Source organism: Peromyscus maniculatus, chromosome 20, assembly GCF_049852395.1.
Source record: "Peromyscus maniculatus bairdii isolate BWxNUB_F1_BW_parent chromosome 20, HU_Pman_BW_mat_3.1, whole genome shotgun sequence".
Taxonomy (NCBI): Eukaryota; Metazoa; Chordata; class Mammalia; order Rodentia; family Cricetidae; genus Peromyscus; species Peromyscus maniculatus.
The window spans coordinates 28592923-28607603 of NC_134871.1; the positions used below are offsets into that span (position 1 = coordinate 28592923).

Here is a 14681-nt window from a genome sequence, read left to right on the forward strand (position 1 = left end):
TGAAAAAAACTTTTAATTGTTCAAATTTTATGTTTTAAGTTTTCTTGTTTGGACCTTTTCAAGTTAGCTATTATCTGCTTCCCTCCTTTTCCAAGTCAAGGTATTAACTGTGACTGCTTATAATCAACTGGTGCCCACCCACATTAATGGTCCCTCCTCCTCCTCCCTCCCACCTCTCTTTGAGACGGGGCACTATTATGTTGCTTGACAGCTGGAGAAAAGGAGGGAAAGACAGTAACATGCAGCCCAGGAACATGTGCAAAGGAAAAAGGCAAGGAGCCAAGAGAGCAGATAGGCCAAGCCAGCTTCTCATTATCTTCACTGCTCAGGTTATCTTAGCAGCCTGGGCCTCAACTCAATTCTGTGAAGTTTCAAGGAACCATGCACTTTCAGAAGGCAGGGTTTGTTCTACTATCCTACCAGACACCTAAGATCAGAACCGTTACACGATGTCAGAAAGAGGCAAGAAGACAAACAGAGCACTTACTCTGCGAGGGAGGCACACTATTTTGCTTAGCATTTGACTTGGGTTTGTCTGTGTCTTGTAACATCGGTGGCACTTGGGAAGAGCTCTTGTCAGAGTCACCTTTTGATAAGGTAATAGATGGCTCGGTAGAGTTAGCAGGTGGAAGAGTCTTGATAGGCTATTTTGGAATAAAATTATCTCAGAATTTTGTATAAATTTCATATATTAAGTATTATAGCAATATCCAGAGAGACCAGCAGCAAGCAAAATGGTTTCTAATTATTTATAGGTAGCACTATAGCTCATCTCTGCCCTCTAGTGACATAACTAAACATGGCATCATCTACAACATCTATGAATACAGTGAGATAAAACAGATAAATATAGACAAGTTAAAATCACCAAAAGCTAATTTTGGGGATAAGATTTTTTTAAAATAACCTCTACCAACTTGGGCCCCCTGCCAGAATGAGTAAGACCATACACTCCCCAATGGGCTCTCCATTTAGTTTGGTGCATGGTGGCGCATGCCTTTAATCACAGTACTCAGGAGGCAGATGGATCTCTGTGAGTTAGGGGCCAGCCTGGTCTACAAAGTGAGTTTCAGGAAAGCTAGGGCTATTACACAGAGAAATCCTGTCTCGAAAAATCACAAAAAAGAAAAAGAAAACAAAAGTTATAAGAGCTAATGAATCTCAAATAAGAATCTCCTGTTTCATTATAAATAGCACTTTAGAAGTTCAATCAATATCCACCAACTTTGAACTCATCAAAACTGTTAAAGACAAAAATAGTGAATTACTTTTATTTATCTATTTAGGTTTTTTTTTTTTTTTTTTTTTTGAGACCCCCAGTCTATTAGTCCAGACTGGCCTAGGCTGGCTTTGAATTTAGGGCATCCTTCTCAATGATCTGACCTAACCTCTTCTCTAGCAAGCAGGGATACTGCAACCAGCAGCAGCTTGTGTGTTCCACAAGCAGACTGTGGGAAGAATCTTACTGATTCAAGCAACCAGTATCGATCTTCAGACTTTTGAGTCTAGTAATGGTAGAAGTTTATTTAGGGTAGTGTGATTCGTAAGAGCAGTATTAAGAATGCTTATTTGGGCTGGGCGTTGGTGGCGCACGCCTTTAATCCCAGCACTCGGGAAGCAGAGCCAGGCGGGTCTCTGTGAGTTCGAGGCCAGCCTGGGCTACCAAGTGAGTTCCAGGAAAGGCGCAAAGCTACACAGAGAAACCCTGTCTCGAAAAACCAAAAAGAATGCTTATTTGGAATGACTCAGGGGTGTGAGAGAGAGCTGAGTGGATTACTTCACTGGTCAGCTCTAACACTCACCATCACCCAGAACACAAAAACAAGGGGAACTTCTGTTTCTTTTACTCCTACTCTTCCTGGCTCCACAAACACAAGAAAAGTGATGTGAGCTCAGAAAGCTGCAAGCATTCTTTCCTTCTCTAAGGTACTGAATCTACATTCATGTTGCTTACACCTCCTTAGAGCTCCTTACATTACATCACACCTACAGCTTTGTTAGAACTTCTCATCTTCTTCCCCTTATATTTTCTCACTTTACTTACATTAAGTCATAAAAAGGCTTAACTGCTTTTTCATAAAATGACCTCTGAGCATTACTCAGAGAAAACACTAGAATGTCCAACACTCCTAAACCTTTATGTATACTGAGATCACATCCCTTTACCTCAGAACACTTAGGAATTTAAAAGCATCCAATCTAGGTGGGAAATGTGATTGTCACTGTTGTAGGACAATACTGCTAGAGCTCCCTCTCTCAGCAGTCCTGTTGTCAGATCTGGTCCACTAACTCCATGCTGTCTTATCCACTGCTGTAGCCTAGTTCCTCCAACTTGTTGAGGTTGGCACACAAACCTCAACAAGTTTTGAATGTGTGCATGAGTCAGGTAATTAAATTAAATTACTTAGATTTGTTTTATGTGTGTAAGTGTTTCGTCTCAAGTATGTATATGTATCATGTGCCTGGCACCCAACTAGAATCACATATGGTTGTGAGCCACCACGTGGTTGCTGGAAACCAAACCCTGGTCTGTAAGAGCAACATGTGCTCTTAACCACTGAGCCAACTCTGCAGCCCCCTAGGATCTATTATAATAGACACCATGACAAAAGCAGTGTGTGTGTGTGTGTGTGTGTGTGTGTGTGTTTCTTTGAGACAGGGTTTCTCTGAGTAGCCCTGCCTCTCCTCAAACTCCACCTGCCTCTGCTTCCCAAGTGCTGGGATTAAAGGCATGTGCAACCATGACCCAACCTAAGACAACTATTAATAAAAGAAAGCATTTAATTGGGGTCTTGCTTATAGTTTCAGAGGGTTAGTCACCATGGCAGGAAGCATGGTGGGAAGAATGGTGATGGAGCAGCAGCTGAGAGAGAGCTACATCCTGTTCCATTGGCCCAGAGAGACTGGATCTGGCATGGGCTTTTGAAACCCCAAAACCCACCCTCAGTGGCACACTTCCTCCAACAAGGCCACACCTCCTAATCATTCTAATCCCATCAAAGAGTTCTACTACTTCATAACTATACTCAAATATATGAGCCTATGGGGGGAGGGACGTGTATTCAAACCACTACATGTAAGTTACCCAATGAGAAACCAGGGTTTTGTTTCAAGTCACTGATCCAGATCCTTCATAAACTAGTTTCTTCTGACTCATCAATATTTCCTTAAAAAGCACATGATTAAAAAATATGTCATTGTCAGCTACAGAGGTACATGCCTAAAACCCCAGCACTTGAAATGTGGAGGCAGGAGGATCAGAAATTTATGCCAGCTTTGGCTAGACAGTGAGTTTGAAGTCAGCCAGAGCTATATGCAACTTTAATTCAAACAATAAACAAAACAAAATCAAACTGAAGCAATAAGAAAACTTCAAAAAATTGTTAACGAATGTTTAAACAAATGTTACATTTTTGGAAACTGAAGGTGGTCATATTAAGGCGTGTACTTTGGGTAAATGCAGCTGGTAAAAGCACTTTCTCTTAGGTCTCCTATCCTTTACATGTCTAGATGTTTAGAGGGAGAAGTATAGTACAGTCATCCTCTTTAACACTGGAGGACTCTAGGTCAGTCAGCAGTGGGTGCATGAAACTGTAGGTAGTACCAAAACCCATGCTTCTGTTGTGTTTCCTTTTCTTTTCTTCTTGAGACAGGGTCTAAAAATGTAGCCTTGGCTAGTGTAAACCCAGAGATTGACCTGCCTCTGCCTCCTGAGATCAAAGGTGTGCCCTACCCTGATACATTGCTCTTTTCTTTTCAATATTTCTGTGGATCTCAACAACCTCAACATACACACTTTTTTTTTTTTTTTTTGACAAGGTTTCTTTGTGTAGCCTTAAATGACCTAGAACTTGGTCTGTAGACCAGGTTGGACTTGAACTCACAGAGATCCACCTGCCTCTGCCTCCCCAGTGCTAGGATCAAAGTTGTGGACCACTACTACCTGGCTTTTTTCCCCCATTCTTTTCTGAGCTGAAAATCTTTTCACTTAATAGAGAAGCACATATAGCTTCTCTTTGATCAGCAACAGACTTATTATGTAAAATAAAAAGGTTATTTGCATACAAGCACCAATGTAGTTTAACAACCAATCTGATAACATCAATGAGTACCTAGTGATAGATGGAGGTGCTTTACATGGCATGACATTCTACCACACTACTCAGAATGGTGTGTACTTGCATAGTACTTCAATAAAATGTTAATTACTCTGTAATTATTAAGTCAAGAAACCTTTACTATTCTTTAAAAATCACCTGGCTATTTTTGATGAGTGCTTCAGCTGGATCACTAGTGCTCATGGTCTTCAGGGAAAAAGCTCTCTCCTGTTTTGGACGGGCTTTGGAGGTATTCAGGGGAGGCTCTTCTCTAATGTCCTTTTCTAGTTCTTCTGTGTCCTGCAGAAGAAAGCTGTCTGTGAGATTAAATTTCTTCATTCTTTACTGATTAAAACCCACTCTGTTGTCCCAAAGACATCCTAAGAAAATAAATTCACTTAAAAAGGTGTCCAAGCTAGGCATGGTGAGCTTATGCCTGTAATCCCAATACCTGGTGGTCAAGGCAGGAAGACAAGCTCTAGGTCAGCCTGGGCTACAGAGTGAACTCCTGTCCCAAATCCTGCCCCTTAAATTACATATACTAACACAAACACACCCTAGAATGGAAACCATTCTATCAACAGACCAACCCAAAAAGAATAAACTAATATTTAACTTACAAGAAGCACACAGCAAAGAGGCTGATAATGGAAACAAGACTTTAAAAACAGAGTTTCATTTAGTGACTTCTTCAAGGAGTAATGTCTTCACATATACATATTATAAAGTCTATACAGAGAACTCCAATCTGGTCATGACATGACTCAGCCATGTAATTCCAGGGACAAATCTCTTAGTTTCTCTTAACTATAAAAGTTCACCCAGGAAATTTCTAAGGTCCTGTTTAAGTTTTAATGCTTCCCGTGTTCATTGTTTAGACATTCAAAGTTTAACGAACTAATTCTAAATAACATTACAATATATATAATAAATACATGCACTAGAATATTACATGGGAGCATAACTAAATTGTATTGTCTTAAAAGACGGTATTTCCTAACAGAAAAGAACACACAGACCTTACTGCACGTCAAGGCGTGAGAATGTCAGACTCTAGTGACTGTTCTAACAACTACGAACCCACATAATGGAGAGAACTGACTTCTCAGAAGTTGGCCTCTGACCTCCAAACACATGCTGTGGCACAGGTACAAGCACATACACATAAGCAAATGCCATTTAAAAAGTTTCCTTCCAATACTGATGCTCTTTGGAATGTGACATGACAGCAGTAAGTTTGAAGAACGCAAAATTCTGATGTGAATTTAAGTTCAGCATGCAGCCGAACTTGGAACTCATCAATTGATGAGACCGGCTACAAGTGAGCTTCAGGGACCTGACTGTCTCTGACCCCATCCTTCTCTGCTGAGGCTGGGATTACAGGCACTTCATCAAATGAGATATTTCCCAGGTCCCTGCCTATCTTCTTGATGAACACGACCATTTCATTATGAAGAACAGTCAGAGACTGGGGAGGGCTAAGAGTTCAAGCAGGTCTCAGGGAATGAAGAGGCAAAAGAATACATAGACCGGGTAATACAATTCTTAAAAAATTATTTATGTTTTATCTGTAAGTACTCTGCATGTATCCCTACATACCAGAAGGAGGCATCAGATCCTATTATAGATGGTTGTAAGCCACTGTGTGGTTGCTGGGAATTGAACTCAGGACCTCTGGAAGAGAAGCCAGTGTTCTTAACTGCTGAGCCATCTCTCCAGACCCAGGGTAATACAATTTTTATTATACTAATACTATGTAGCAATTCTCTAACATGTCCTAATTTTCACATGTCCAATTTTCATATTTTAAACTCACTGGAGGGGGCAGGAGAGATGGTTCAGTGGCCAGGATCACTTGCTCTTTTAAAGGGTACTGGGTTCAATCACCATCGTCCACATGGTGATTCACAACCACCTGTAACTCTAATTCCAGGGTATCTGACAGCCTCTTTTGACCTCTGTGGGTACTAGGACACATGTGGTACACATACACACACGCAGGCAAAACACACATTTTTTAGATGGTTCTCATGCTGTCATTTATCTCTACATATTCTTAGTGTCTGGACATCACTTTCCATACCACCCACAGTGGTGTATCATAATGAATGTTCACTGTTCAGGAACTTTACCTGTGTGAGAGAGTTATCTTCACCTTGCTTCTTCTTTTTCTTTTTCTTCTTTTTAGATTTTCCAGTTGGAAGAGCTCCCTCTCCTTTTTCTTTATCATCATCTGAAATCTGATGTTAAAAGCAAAATACTGAAGTAAACCCAACTGGTTAAGTTTATATTACAACAATTACTGTGAAATAATTTCAGTCACTATGTTTGATCTTTATCTTCTAAAATCTAAATAAGAATAAGCTATGACTAACAAAATTTTAATAAAACTTGTATTACTTAAAAACTCACTGGATGGAAATAGGGAGATTAGGACTTAAAGGCCAGCTTGGGCTGGATGAGTCGGTCTCAAAACTGCTTCAAATCAACATTACCAACAACTCTCAAACACTAGCTCCCATTATTTCAATACCTCCCAGGAAAGGACCACTCACTACCTTGAATTTTGTGTCCATTCAATTTCCTAGAAATTTAGATGAAAGACATAAAATTTTATAGAAATATACAGTATCATTCAGATCTTGCTCACTGATTAGTTCAAGTGTCTATTCATACGTTAATTCATCCCCTTTTTCTTTTTCTTTGCAGTGTTAAGGACTAAATCCAGGGCTTTGCGTATATACTAGGGAAGGGATCTAAAACTGAGCAGCACAAACATCCCCATCTCTCTCTAGCCCTCAAACTTTATTCTAGACCCTTCTCATTTTATTAAAGCAGAGGCTACCAAATTATGATCCATCCAACTCTGTCCCCCTGGTGGGGCACACACACACATGTGCATATCTGTGCTTGTAGGACTGTAGGCTCACTTGTACCATGGCACCGGCATGGAGGTCAGAGGGCAACTTCAGGCTGTCTTGCATCTTAAGATAGAATCTTCTCATTGTTCAATGCTGTGTGTTGGCTCAGGGTTTCCTGGGTTCTCCTGTCTCCACCTCCCATCTTGCTAAGGACCACAGGGATTAAAGATCTGTGCTGCCAGGTATGGGACTGAACTCAGGTCCTCATGCTTGTACAGCCGGCACTTTACCAGGCACCTCCTCAGCCCAGCCCACACTAGTGTGTACAAACCAAGTTCATCTCTTTACTGTCTAAACTTATCTGCTGAGCACAGGGTCACATCAGTCTCTATGGCTCCTCTCTAACTAGTCTGCCACCTGTGCTAAAATCTCTATCACCCCCCCCCCCAATACTGTGTATTGCTGTAACCTACTGCCTCTCCTCCAGTCTTATCTTTTCCCTGAACCTTTTATTTGCTAGTACTTCTCTTAAAAAAAAAAAACAAAACAAAAAATCAGTTACGTATATGGGTGTTTTGGTTGTCTGTGCACCAGATGCTGTGTTTTGTGCCTGAGGTGTTGAATATCAAGTCCAGTCCTCTGTAAGAGCAGCCAGTGTTCTTAAACCTCGGGCCATCACTCCAGCCTCCTAACATAAATCTCCTAACAATTCAACTTTCTGAAATATGGCTTTTAGTCCAAGATTTTTTTTTTTTTGATGATGAGGCTTGAACCCAAGGCTTTGTACATGCTAAGTACATGCTCTATTACAGAGTTACACCCCTAACCCTGATTCCAAAATTTGTAATGAAAATGATCTAAATTCCCAGGAAGTAAATACAGTGACAACCTCCAGGTCTAATGTCCCTAACCACTCTGCTGTTTCTTATGCTGTTCAACACCTCCTCCTTCCTGAGATTCAACTGTCCCTACCTCTGTAGCCTAGAATTCTCCTGAGTCTTTCTCTCTCTCTTCCTTTTTTTTGGGGGGTGGGGTGGGGTGTTGACACAGGGTTTGTCTGTGTAACAGTCCTGGTTGTTCAGGGACTTACTCTGTAGACCAGGCTGGCCTTGAACTTACAGAGAGAGATCTGCCTGCCTCTGCCTTCCAAGTGCTGGGATCAGTCTCTTTAACGAATAATTATCTCTTAATTCCTTATACTTACCCTTTGATCATTGAGGATTGGTTCCTGGGACTTCAAAAGTGAAGCTCTTTCTTCATCTACCCAGTTCCCCCACTCCTCTGCTGGTGCATTCCAGTCTGAGCTGGGATCAGCAGAAGACAAACCATCTAAAAGTTAACAATGTGAATTAGTTATCTGTCATTCTGTCAGAAGCTAAAATTCAAACACTAAACATTCTTTATGCTGAATTAAGCTGTAATTTTAAACTATTCTTCTTCCCCCAAGCATATTTTAAGAGCTAGCAAAAGGTGGAAACATGGTAGCCCTTGTCCAAATGTTGCTAGGCACATGATTAAGAGGACGCTTGTTAGTTTCAATGCCGCTCTCCTCTGTCAGTCTTCTAATCTGCACTTTCCTTCTGCCCATCTTTAACCTAGCCCAAGGTCCGGTCATATTTCTGTAATCAATTTGTTTTCTAGGCACAGAATTAAAGCTTCATTCATAGTACCAAAATTCTACACCCTCCTGTCATCTCCTAATACATCTTAATAAGCTCGTCAAGATTAGGTTCTTCAAATTCACCAAATCATGACAAACTAGGGAACCACTTTCATTCCTCTTCTAATAATCAACTTGTAGCCTCTTAACATTTCCCAGTGTTAAGTGTCTCTTATCTGATGACTACAAGTATTGGAGCCACATGCAGGGCTTTGAACACCCTAGTCTAAAAAACAGCTTTGCTGACTTTCTGAATTTCTGTGTTTCGCTCCAAGGCACTGACATTTTACTTTGGAAGCTATCACTGGTCACTGCTAGAGGGGAGCACAGGCCTTCAATTCTCCTTGGCTAAGTGGTTCCCAGAGCTGACTCTCCCCACCTTCCCTAAAAACCACTCACTCCCACATACCTTCTTATAGTATCTACTTACAGCTAAGTTTGGTTTAAGATGACAGAGGTTATACTTTACTTCCAAATGGTCAGGAAGTCTTCCTAGCTTTGTTTAACTGAAATAAGCCCAGCAATTTCCATAATGTCTTAATTCTACTAATTCCAAATACTAAGTTTTTTCATATACATTTCACTGCTTCCGGGATTTCTAATCTGTTCCACTGACCTGCTCCCAGGGTAATGCCAAACATAACTTGGACATACATTTTAGGATCAAGGGGGCAAATCTGTCTGTTTTATGCTTACTACTATTTTAATTTTCCTAGATCTTCAACAAAAGCTTTAATACACATTTGAGAAGATCAAAGAATGATCTGAGAGAACGCTCACAGGAAAAAAACAAACAAAAATCAAAACAGAAAAAGCCCAAACAGACAAAATCTTTTGCACATGATCTCAAATTTATGTGAGAAAGACACACATTAATAGTAAGTATATCTTCTCAGAATTGATGTTCATCTGCTCATGAGGCAGTTCCTTGTTAAGTTCTAACCACGCAATAGAACTGAGTTAACTAGGTCCATAAGCTAAAAGTAACTGTGTAGAAGCCACTGTCACATGCAGCTAATAGTCTAACTATTCAGTGGAGATAAGTAAGTACAAGGACAAAAGAGTGACACATTCTATCATAGGGGACTGTGGAAAATAGAAGGGTGGGCTGGGCTAAGCCTCAGTACGATAGGAAGAGTCAAAAAATAAGCAGAACTTCTAGTCAGGAAAATATGAAACAAGTGATTACAAGTGTGAAGTATGCTACAGAAAAGGCTGTCCTTTCCTGACTCAAAATTTATTATCATGTCTCAGAAGCAGACAGATATGGCATTCAGTCAGTACTTTAGAGCACTAATATAGAGTTTAAAAACATGGGCCTCGCCGGGCGGTGGTGGCGCACTCCTTTAATCCCAGCACTCGGGAGGCAGAGCCAGGCGGATCTCTGTGAGTTCGAGGACAGCCTGGTCTACCAAGTGAGTTCCAGGAAAGGCGCAAAGCTACACAGAGAAACCCTGTCTCGAAAAACCAAAAAAAAAAAAAAAAAAAACATGGGCCTCACTGTCAAACAAATGTCCATTAATAACCCTTTATTACTTAATGTGACACAACACTGCTTAATTCCGCTCCTTTCATTTTTCTTCAGATATGCCTACTTCTGCCTTCAAGTGCTGGGATAACAGGTATGTACCACCAAGCCTGGCTTTTTTTTTTTTTTCCTTTTTTTTGAGACAGGGTCTCTCTGTAGCCTTGGCTGTCCTGGTTATGTAGACCAGACTGCCTTGACAGGGATTAAAGGCATGCACCACCACACCAGGCTCTATACCAACTTCATGCAGTTCTGACAGGACGATGTAAGATACTCTTACAGCAGCAGCTCACAGCAATATAGTAATCGCTCAACAAATGGAAGCTACTGCTTTTACTATCAAAGGTGACATTGAAACCGTTAAAACTGATAGATTTTTGAGAAAACTCCATGAGATAACACTTTTGTTTTAAATGCTAGGGATTCACTCAGAGCCTTGTCCATGACAGGTAAGTATTCTTCAATGGACTTCATGCCAGCTCCGATATATTTGATAAATCTTAAATACAGAAATGGGGAGTCATTTTTATAAGCACAAATGGATCCAGTAGATGTCTGGAGCTAACTTCTCATCTTATACCAAACATTTGTTAACGATATTGTTAGAGGATTTCAAATGTAAGAGCTTCACTGTGAGGAAACTCACTGATGGAAAGCTCTGGAAACTTGTCCATTAGCCATGTCTCTAAGATTGACTGCCAGAAAAGAGACTACCAAGTACAAAGAGTTTATATGCAGCATACTAACACAAGCCCACTTTCTTAATGAATACTATAGCGTGTGTGGGGAGGAACAGAAATCTAGTGTAATACTTAGAGAATTCAAATCTGAGAAAGAGTTGTCCTCTCTGGTTTAATTTCTGTAAAAACATTAACAGAAGCACAAATCTGTGCTTACAGACTCTATAAAAGCCTATGCTGTTTTTTTTTCTTGTTACTGAATAGAGATTACTTTTTAATTAACTGGGATTGAATAAAAACTACTTAATAATTTAATAACCCAAATCCAAACATAATTGTGTAGAGATTTTCCAGTGAATAATGCTTAAGATTCATAGGTTTAATGTGCTAATAAACAATGTAGTTTTTCTGTTTTGGTAGTGATCGTATTTGAACATGGCTTTGCTCTATCAATGAGCTATATCCTCAGCCCTAATGAACTTCTTAAACATAGTTTTCTTGAAAATGACTGATAGTGTAGTCTTATTCTTTTATTAAACAGAGCCATTTCCCCACCCCCAAATTTTTACAAGTCTGCCAATGTTTTTTAACACAGAGCTGCATTAATATATATTAATATATAGGAATATATATTATATGGATAAGGAATTTATTTCTTCATTTAATCTGCTTGTGGGATAATGTTTTAGGTTCAAGAATGGCACTGTTAGCCTGAATCTAGAGATCAGCTATTTCTTTTTTCTTTTTTTGTGTTCTGAGACAGGGTTTCTTTCTGTGTGTTGCCCTGACTGTCCCAGAACTCGCTTTGTAGACTAGGCTGGCCTCAAACTCAGAGATCTGCCTGCCTCTCTGTCTCTCTTGAGTGCTCGAATTAAAGATGAGTGCCACTATGTCTATCTGGCAAGGGATCAGCTATTTCTATCAGAAAACTTCTGTAAACAATGTTGTTCTCCAGCATTTAAACACAGATTCAATCCCCCACTAAGTAGCCTTTTGCTCACTTGGCCTTCCCTCTTGCCACCAAGTTAATCTGCCCCATTTTGCTGCTGGTCCCTTCTCTCACAGCAAACTCCATGTCTCTATCATTATGAACTAGAGACCGGTGGTTCTCTACAACATTCTAAGCAGCAGACTTGGACTACTGAAGCACCCGGCCTTATGGACTGAGTCACTACCAGGCGTTGTCCCACAATGAGACAGCTATTGTTGATTCTAATTTGTGGCAAATTGATATTAAAAGTTACCATAATATACTATGCAATGCATTCTATAAATTCAAGAGTGATAATTAAATTCAACGAGTACACCCTTCCAAAACAAACAAGCAAAAAATCCAAACCAAAACCACATTAAAGATGATACACATACACATACACAAAAATAAAATTCAGGCAAAATGAATTAAAAATAAATTTTGGATGTAGAAGGCTATTAATATGGCATAGCAAACTTGAATATGGTATTCTTGATGATATAATTATCTATCTATCTATCGATATATCTAGATATATAATTATAGATACATATAAGTATAGAATTTCTCTCGCAACAGGGTTTCAAGTGTTTCAGGTTAGCCTTGACAAGAAAGATCTTGAATTCCTGAACCTCCTGCCTCTTCAAGTGCTTTAATCCCCAAGTACTGGGATTATACTCATTCACCCCCACACCTTGCTTTATGTGTGTGTGTAAATACTTGTCTCATTCTGTTTTTTGAGACAGGGTTTCTTGGTGTAGTCCTGGGAGTCACTTTATAGACCAGGCTGACCTCAAACTCAGAGATCTGCCTGCCTCTGCCTCCCAAGGGTTAGAATTAAAAGTGTGTACCACCATTTTTTTCTACATTTTAATTTTATGTGGTGTACATTTACCTGCATTGTGTATATCTTGTGTGCCATGTCCATGGAGGCCAAAAAAGGGTATCAGATCCCTTGGAACTGGAGTTACAGATAGTTGTGAGCCATCATGTGGGGGTGTTGGAACTGAACCCAGGTTTCCCATACAAGCAGCAAATGCTCTTAATCGCTGAGCCATCTCTCTAGATCCACCAGGACCACCCCCATACAATTAACATTTACCTATTTATTCATTTGTGTGTGTGCGGACCCATGTGTATATATGTAGAAATGAAAGGACAACTGTGGGAACTAGTTCTTTGCTATCATGTGGGTTTTAGGGATCAAACTCAGGTTCTAAGGCTTGGAGGCAAGTGCCCTTACCCACTAATCTTGCCAGAATACACCTGGCTTTAAGTATCTAGAGTCTCACCAACACACTTTTATATGTAATTTTTATTTGTTTTAGCAGTCAACAATGGTTTTCCTATTAGAAAACCCTCATACAGACAGGTACAGTAACACGTCCAGCAGGACAGCCTGTAGCTACTGGCTCAGTGGTCTTAACTCTCAGCAGCACAGATCCCTTATTGCTGCTTTCCTAGTTCTGCACTGCAGAGATGATTATTTGTCCTAAAAGCAACATAGACAAATTTTCTTTAAAACTCATGCTTTTGTATCCGTACACATCTTGATACATTATAATTTATAGAGCTTTCTCAAAACTACTCAAAGTAGAGAGAATGGATTCTGTTCTGCTTTATAGTTCAATTAGATTCCAAAATATGAGAAAGCTCAAGACATATGAAATACCATATTCTAGACCTAGGACTGAAACTAAACTTTCCAAACAAGTACCTTCGTTGGACTGAGAGTTCAAAGCCAACTGGGCTACAAAGTGAGACCATGTCTAAAAGAACACCAACACAACACAGAACCAAGTCCAACAGCCTTAGCTCTCACCTTCTTAATGTTCAGACATGGGCCTCTCTAATCACCTTTCACCTAATCTCCCTTAATCTGTCCGGACTCTGCTTCAGTCACTGTATCACAAAGCTTGTCTCCATGGTTACTATCATCACTGTGACTGTACCACGCAGGGATTAAAGAGAATGAGTACAGCAACTGCTTCAAGTATTAAGTATGGTGATACTGTGCAAAAACCTGAGACCAGCCCCGGGCAGACGGTCTGTGTTTACCTTTATCACCATCACTACCAAATCATTACTTTCCTCATACATTACACTAAACCCTCTGAAAAGAACTGCAGTAGTGGGAATGATGGTGCACGCCTTTAATCTCAGTACTTGGGAAGCACGGTAGGAGGATCACTGAGTTCTAGGCTAGCCAGGGTTATTTTGTCAGAATCCCAGCCCCCCACCCCACAAAGAAAAAAAAAGTCCTGCGTATATAAGAGTAATCAAGTTTCTCTTTCTGGAGGTTTCAACTCAATAAAAAAATTATTAAAATAAAGTCAAAGTAAAAAAATAAAAATCCAGAAGATAATTTAAAAAATTAAAAATAAGAACATTTCATCTATACTTTCTTTTCTAAAACAAAGACTAAAATGATGGAAAGAAACAAGGTAGGAAAGAATGTGACATAAAAATTCAGAGGAAAGAATAAATTCCGAAAATTGGACTATTGGGGGGGAAGCCTTAGAAGTTTGTAATTTTAAATGAAGATGGTGTGCTTTTTCAATACGAAGACTATTTTCTTTTTCTTTCCCCCTTTCTTACTTTTATTTTTGAGACAGGGTCTTGCATGTAGCCCTGTGTGGCTGGAACTCCTACACAGACCAGACTAGCCTTGAACTCACAGAGCTCAACCTTGGCTCTGCCCTCTGGCAGAAGGCTGGTGCATAATGCCTCCAGCTTACTCTTCTTCTTCTTCTTCTTCTTCTTCTTCTTCTTCTTCTTTTTGGTGTTTTTGAGACAGGGTTTCTCTGTGTAGCCTTGGCTGTCCTTAACTCGCTCTGTAAACCAGGCTGGCTTCAAACTCAAGGGATCTGACTGCCTCTGCC

At 40.0% G+C, this 14681-nt stretch overlaps 1 protein-coding gene and 2 long non-coding RNA genes across 9 annotated transcripts in view; 1 reads left to right on the forward strand and 2 right to left on the reverse strand.

Annotated features, from left to right (window-relative positions):
• Positions 1–10240, forward strand: part of LOC121824420 (uncharacterized) — a 24774-nt gene extending 14534 nt beyond the window's left edge. Inside the window, exons 3-4 of the long non-coding RNA XR_013046394.1 lie at positions 9335–9496; positions 10204–10240. This is a non-coding gene — a long non-coding RNA (uncharacterized LOC121824420). The remainder of the gene's footprint in view (positions 1–9334; positions 9497–10203) is intronic.
• The window catches only part of Mtdh (metadherin), a 50863-nt gene that overhangs the window by 2995 nt on the left and 33187 nt on the right, over positions 1–14681 (reverse strand). For 4 of the 7 annotated variants that reach the window (XM_076555935.1, XM_015996391.2, XM_006977619.2 and 1 more), the window contains 4 exons: positions 8163–8287; positions 6230–6337; positions 4257–4397; positions 488–644 (listed from right to left, as the gene is read on the reverse strand). In XM_076555935.1, the coding sequence (XP_076412050.1) occupies positions 488–644; positions 4257–4397; positions 6230–6337; positions 8163–8287 (531 nt within the window). The remainder of the gene's footprint in view (positions 1–487; positions 645–4256; positions 4398–6229; positions 6338–8162; positions 8288–14681) is intronic. The other 3 variants (XM_076555939.1, XM_076555938.1, XM_076555937.1) reach the window with 2 other exon arrangements.
• LOC143269744 (uncharacterized) lies at positions 9815–13615 on the reverse strand. Its single transcript, XR_013046393.1, has 2 exons — positions 10115–13615; positions 9815–9937 (listed from the first exon to the last, which is right to left on the reverse strand). It is a non-coding gene; the product is annotated as an uncharacterized LOC143269744 (long non-coding RNA).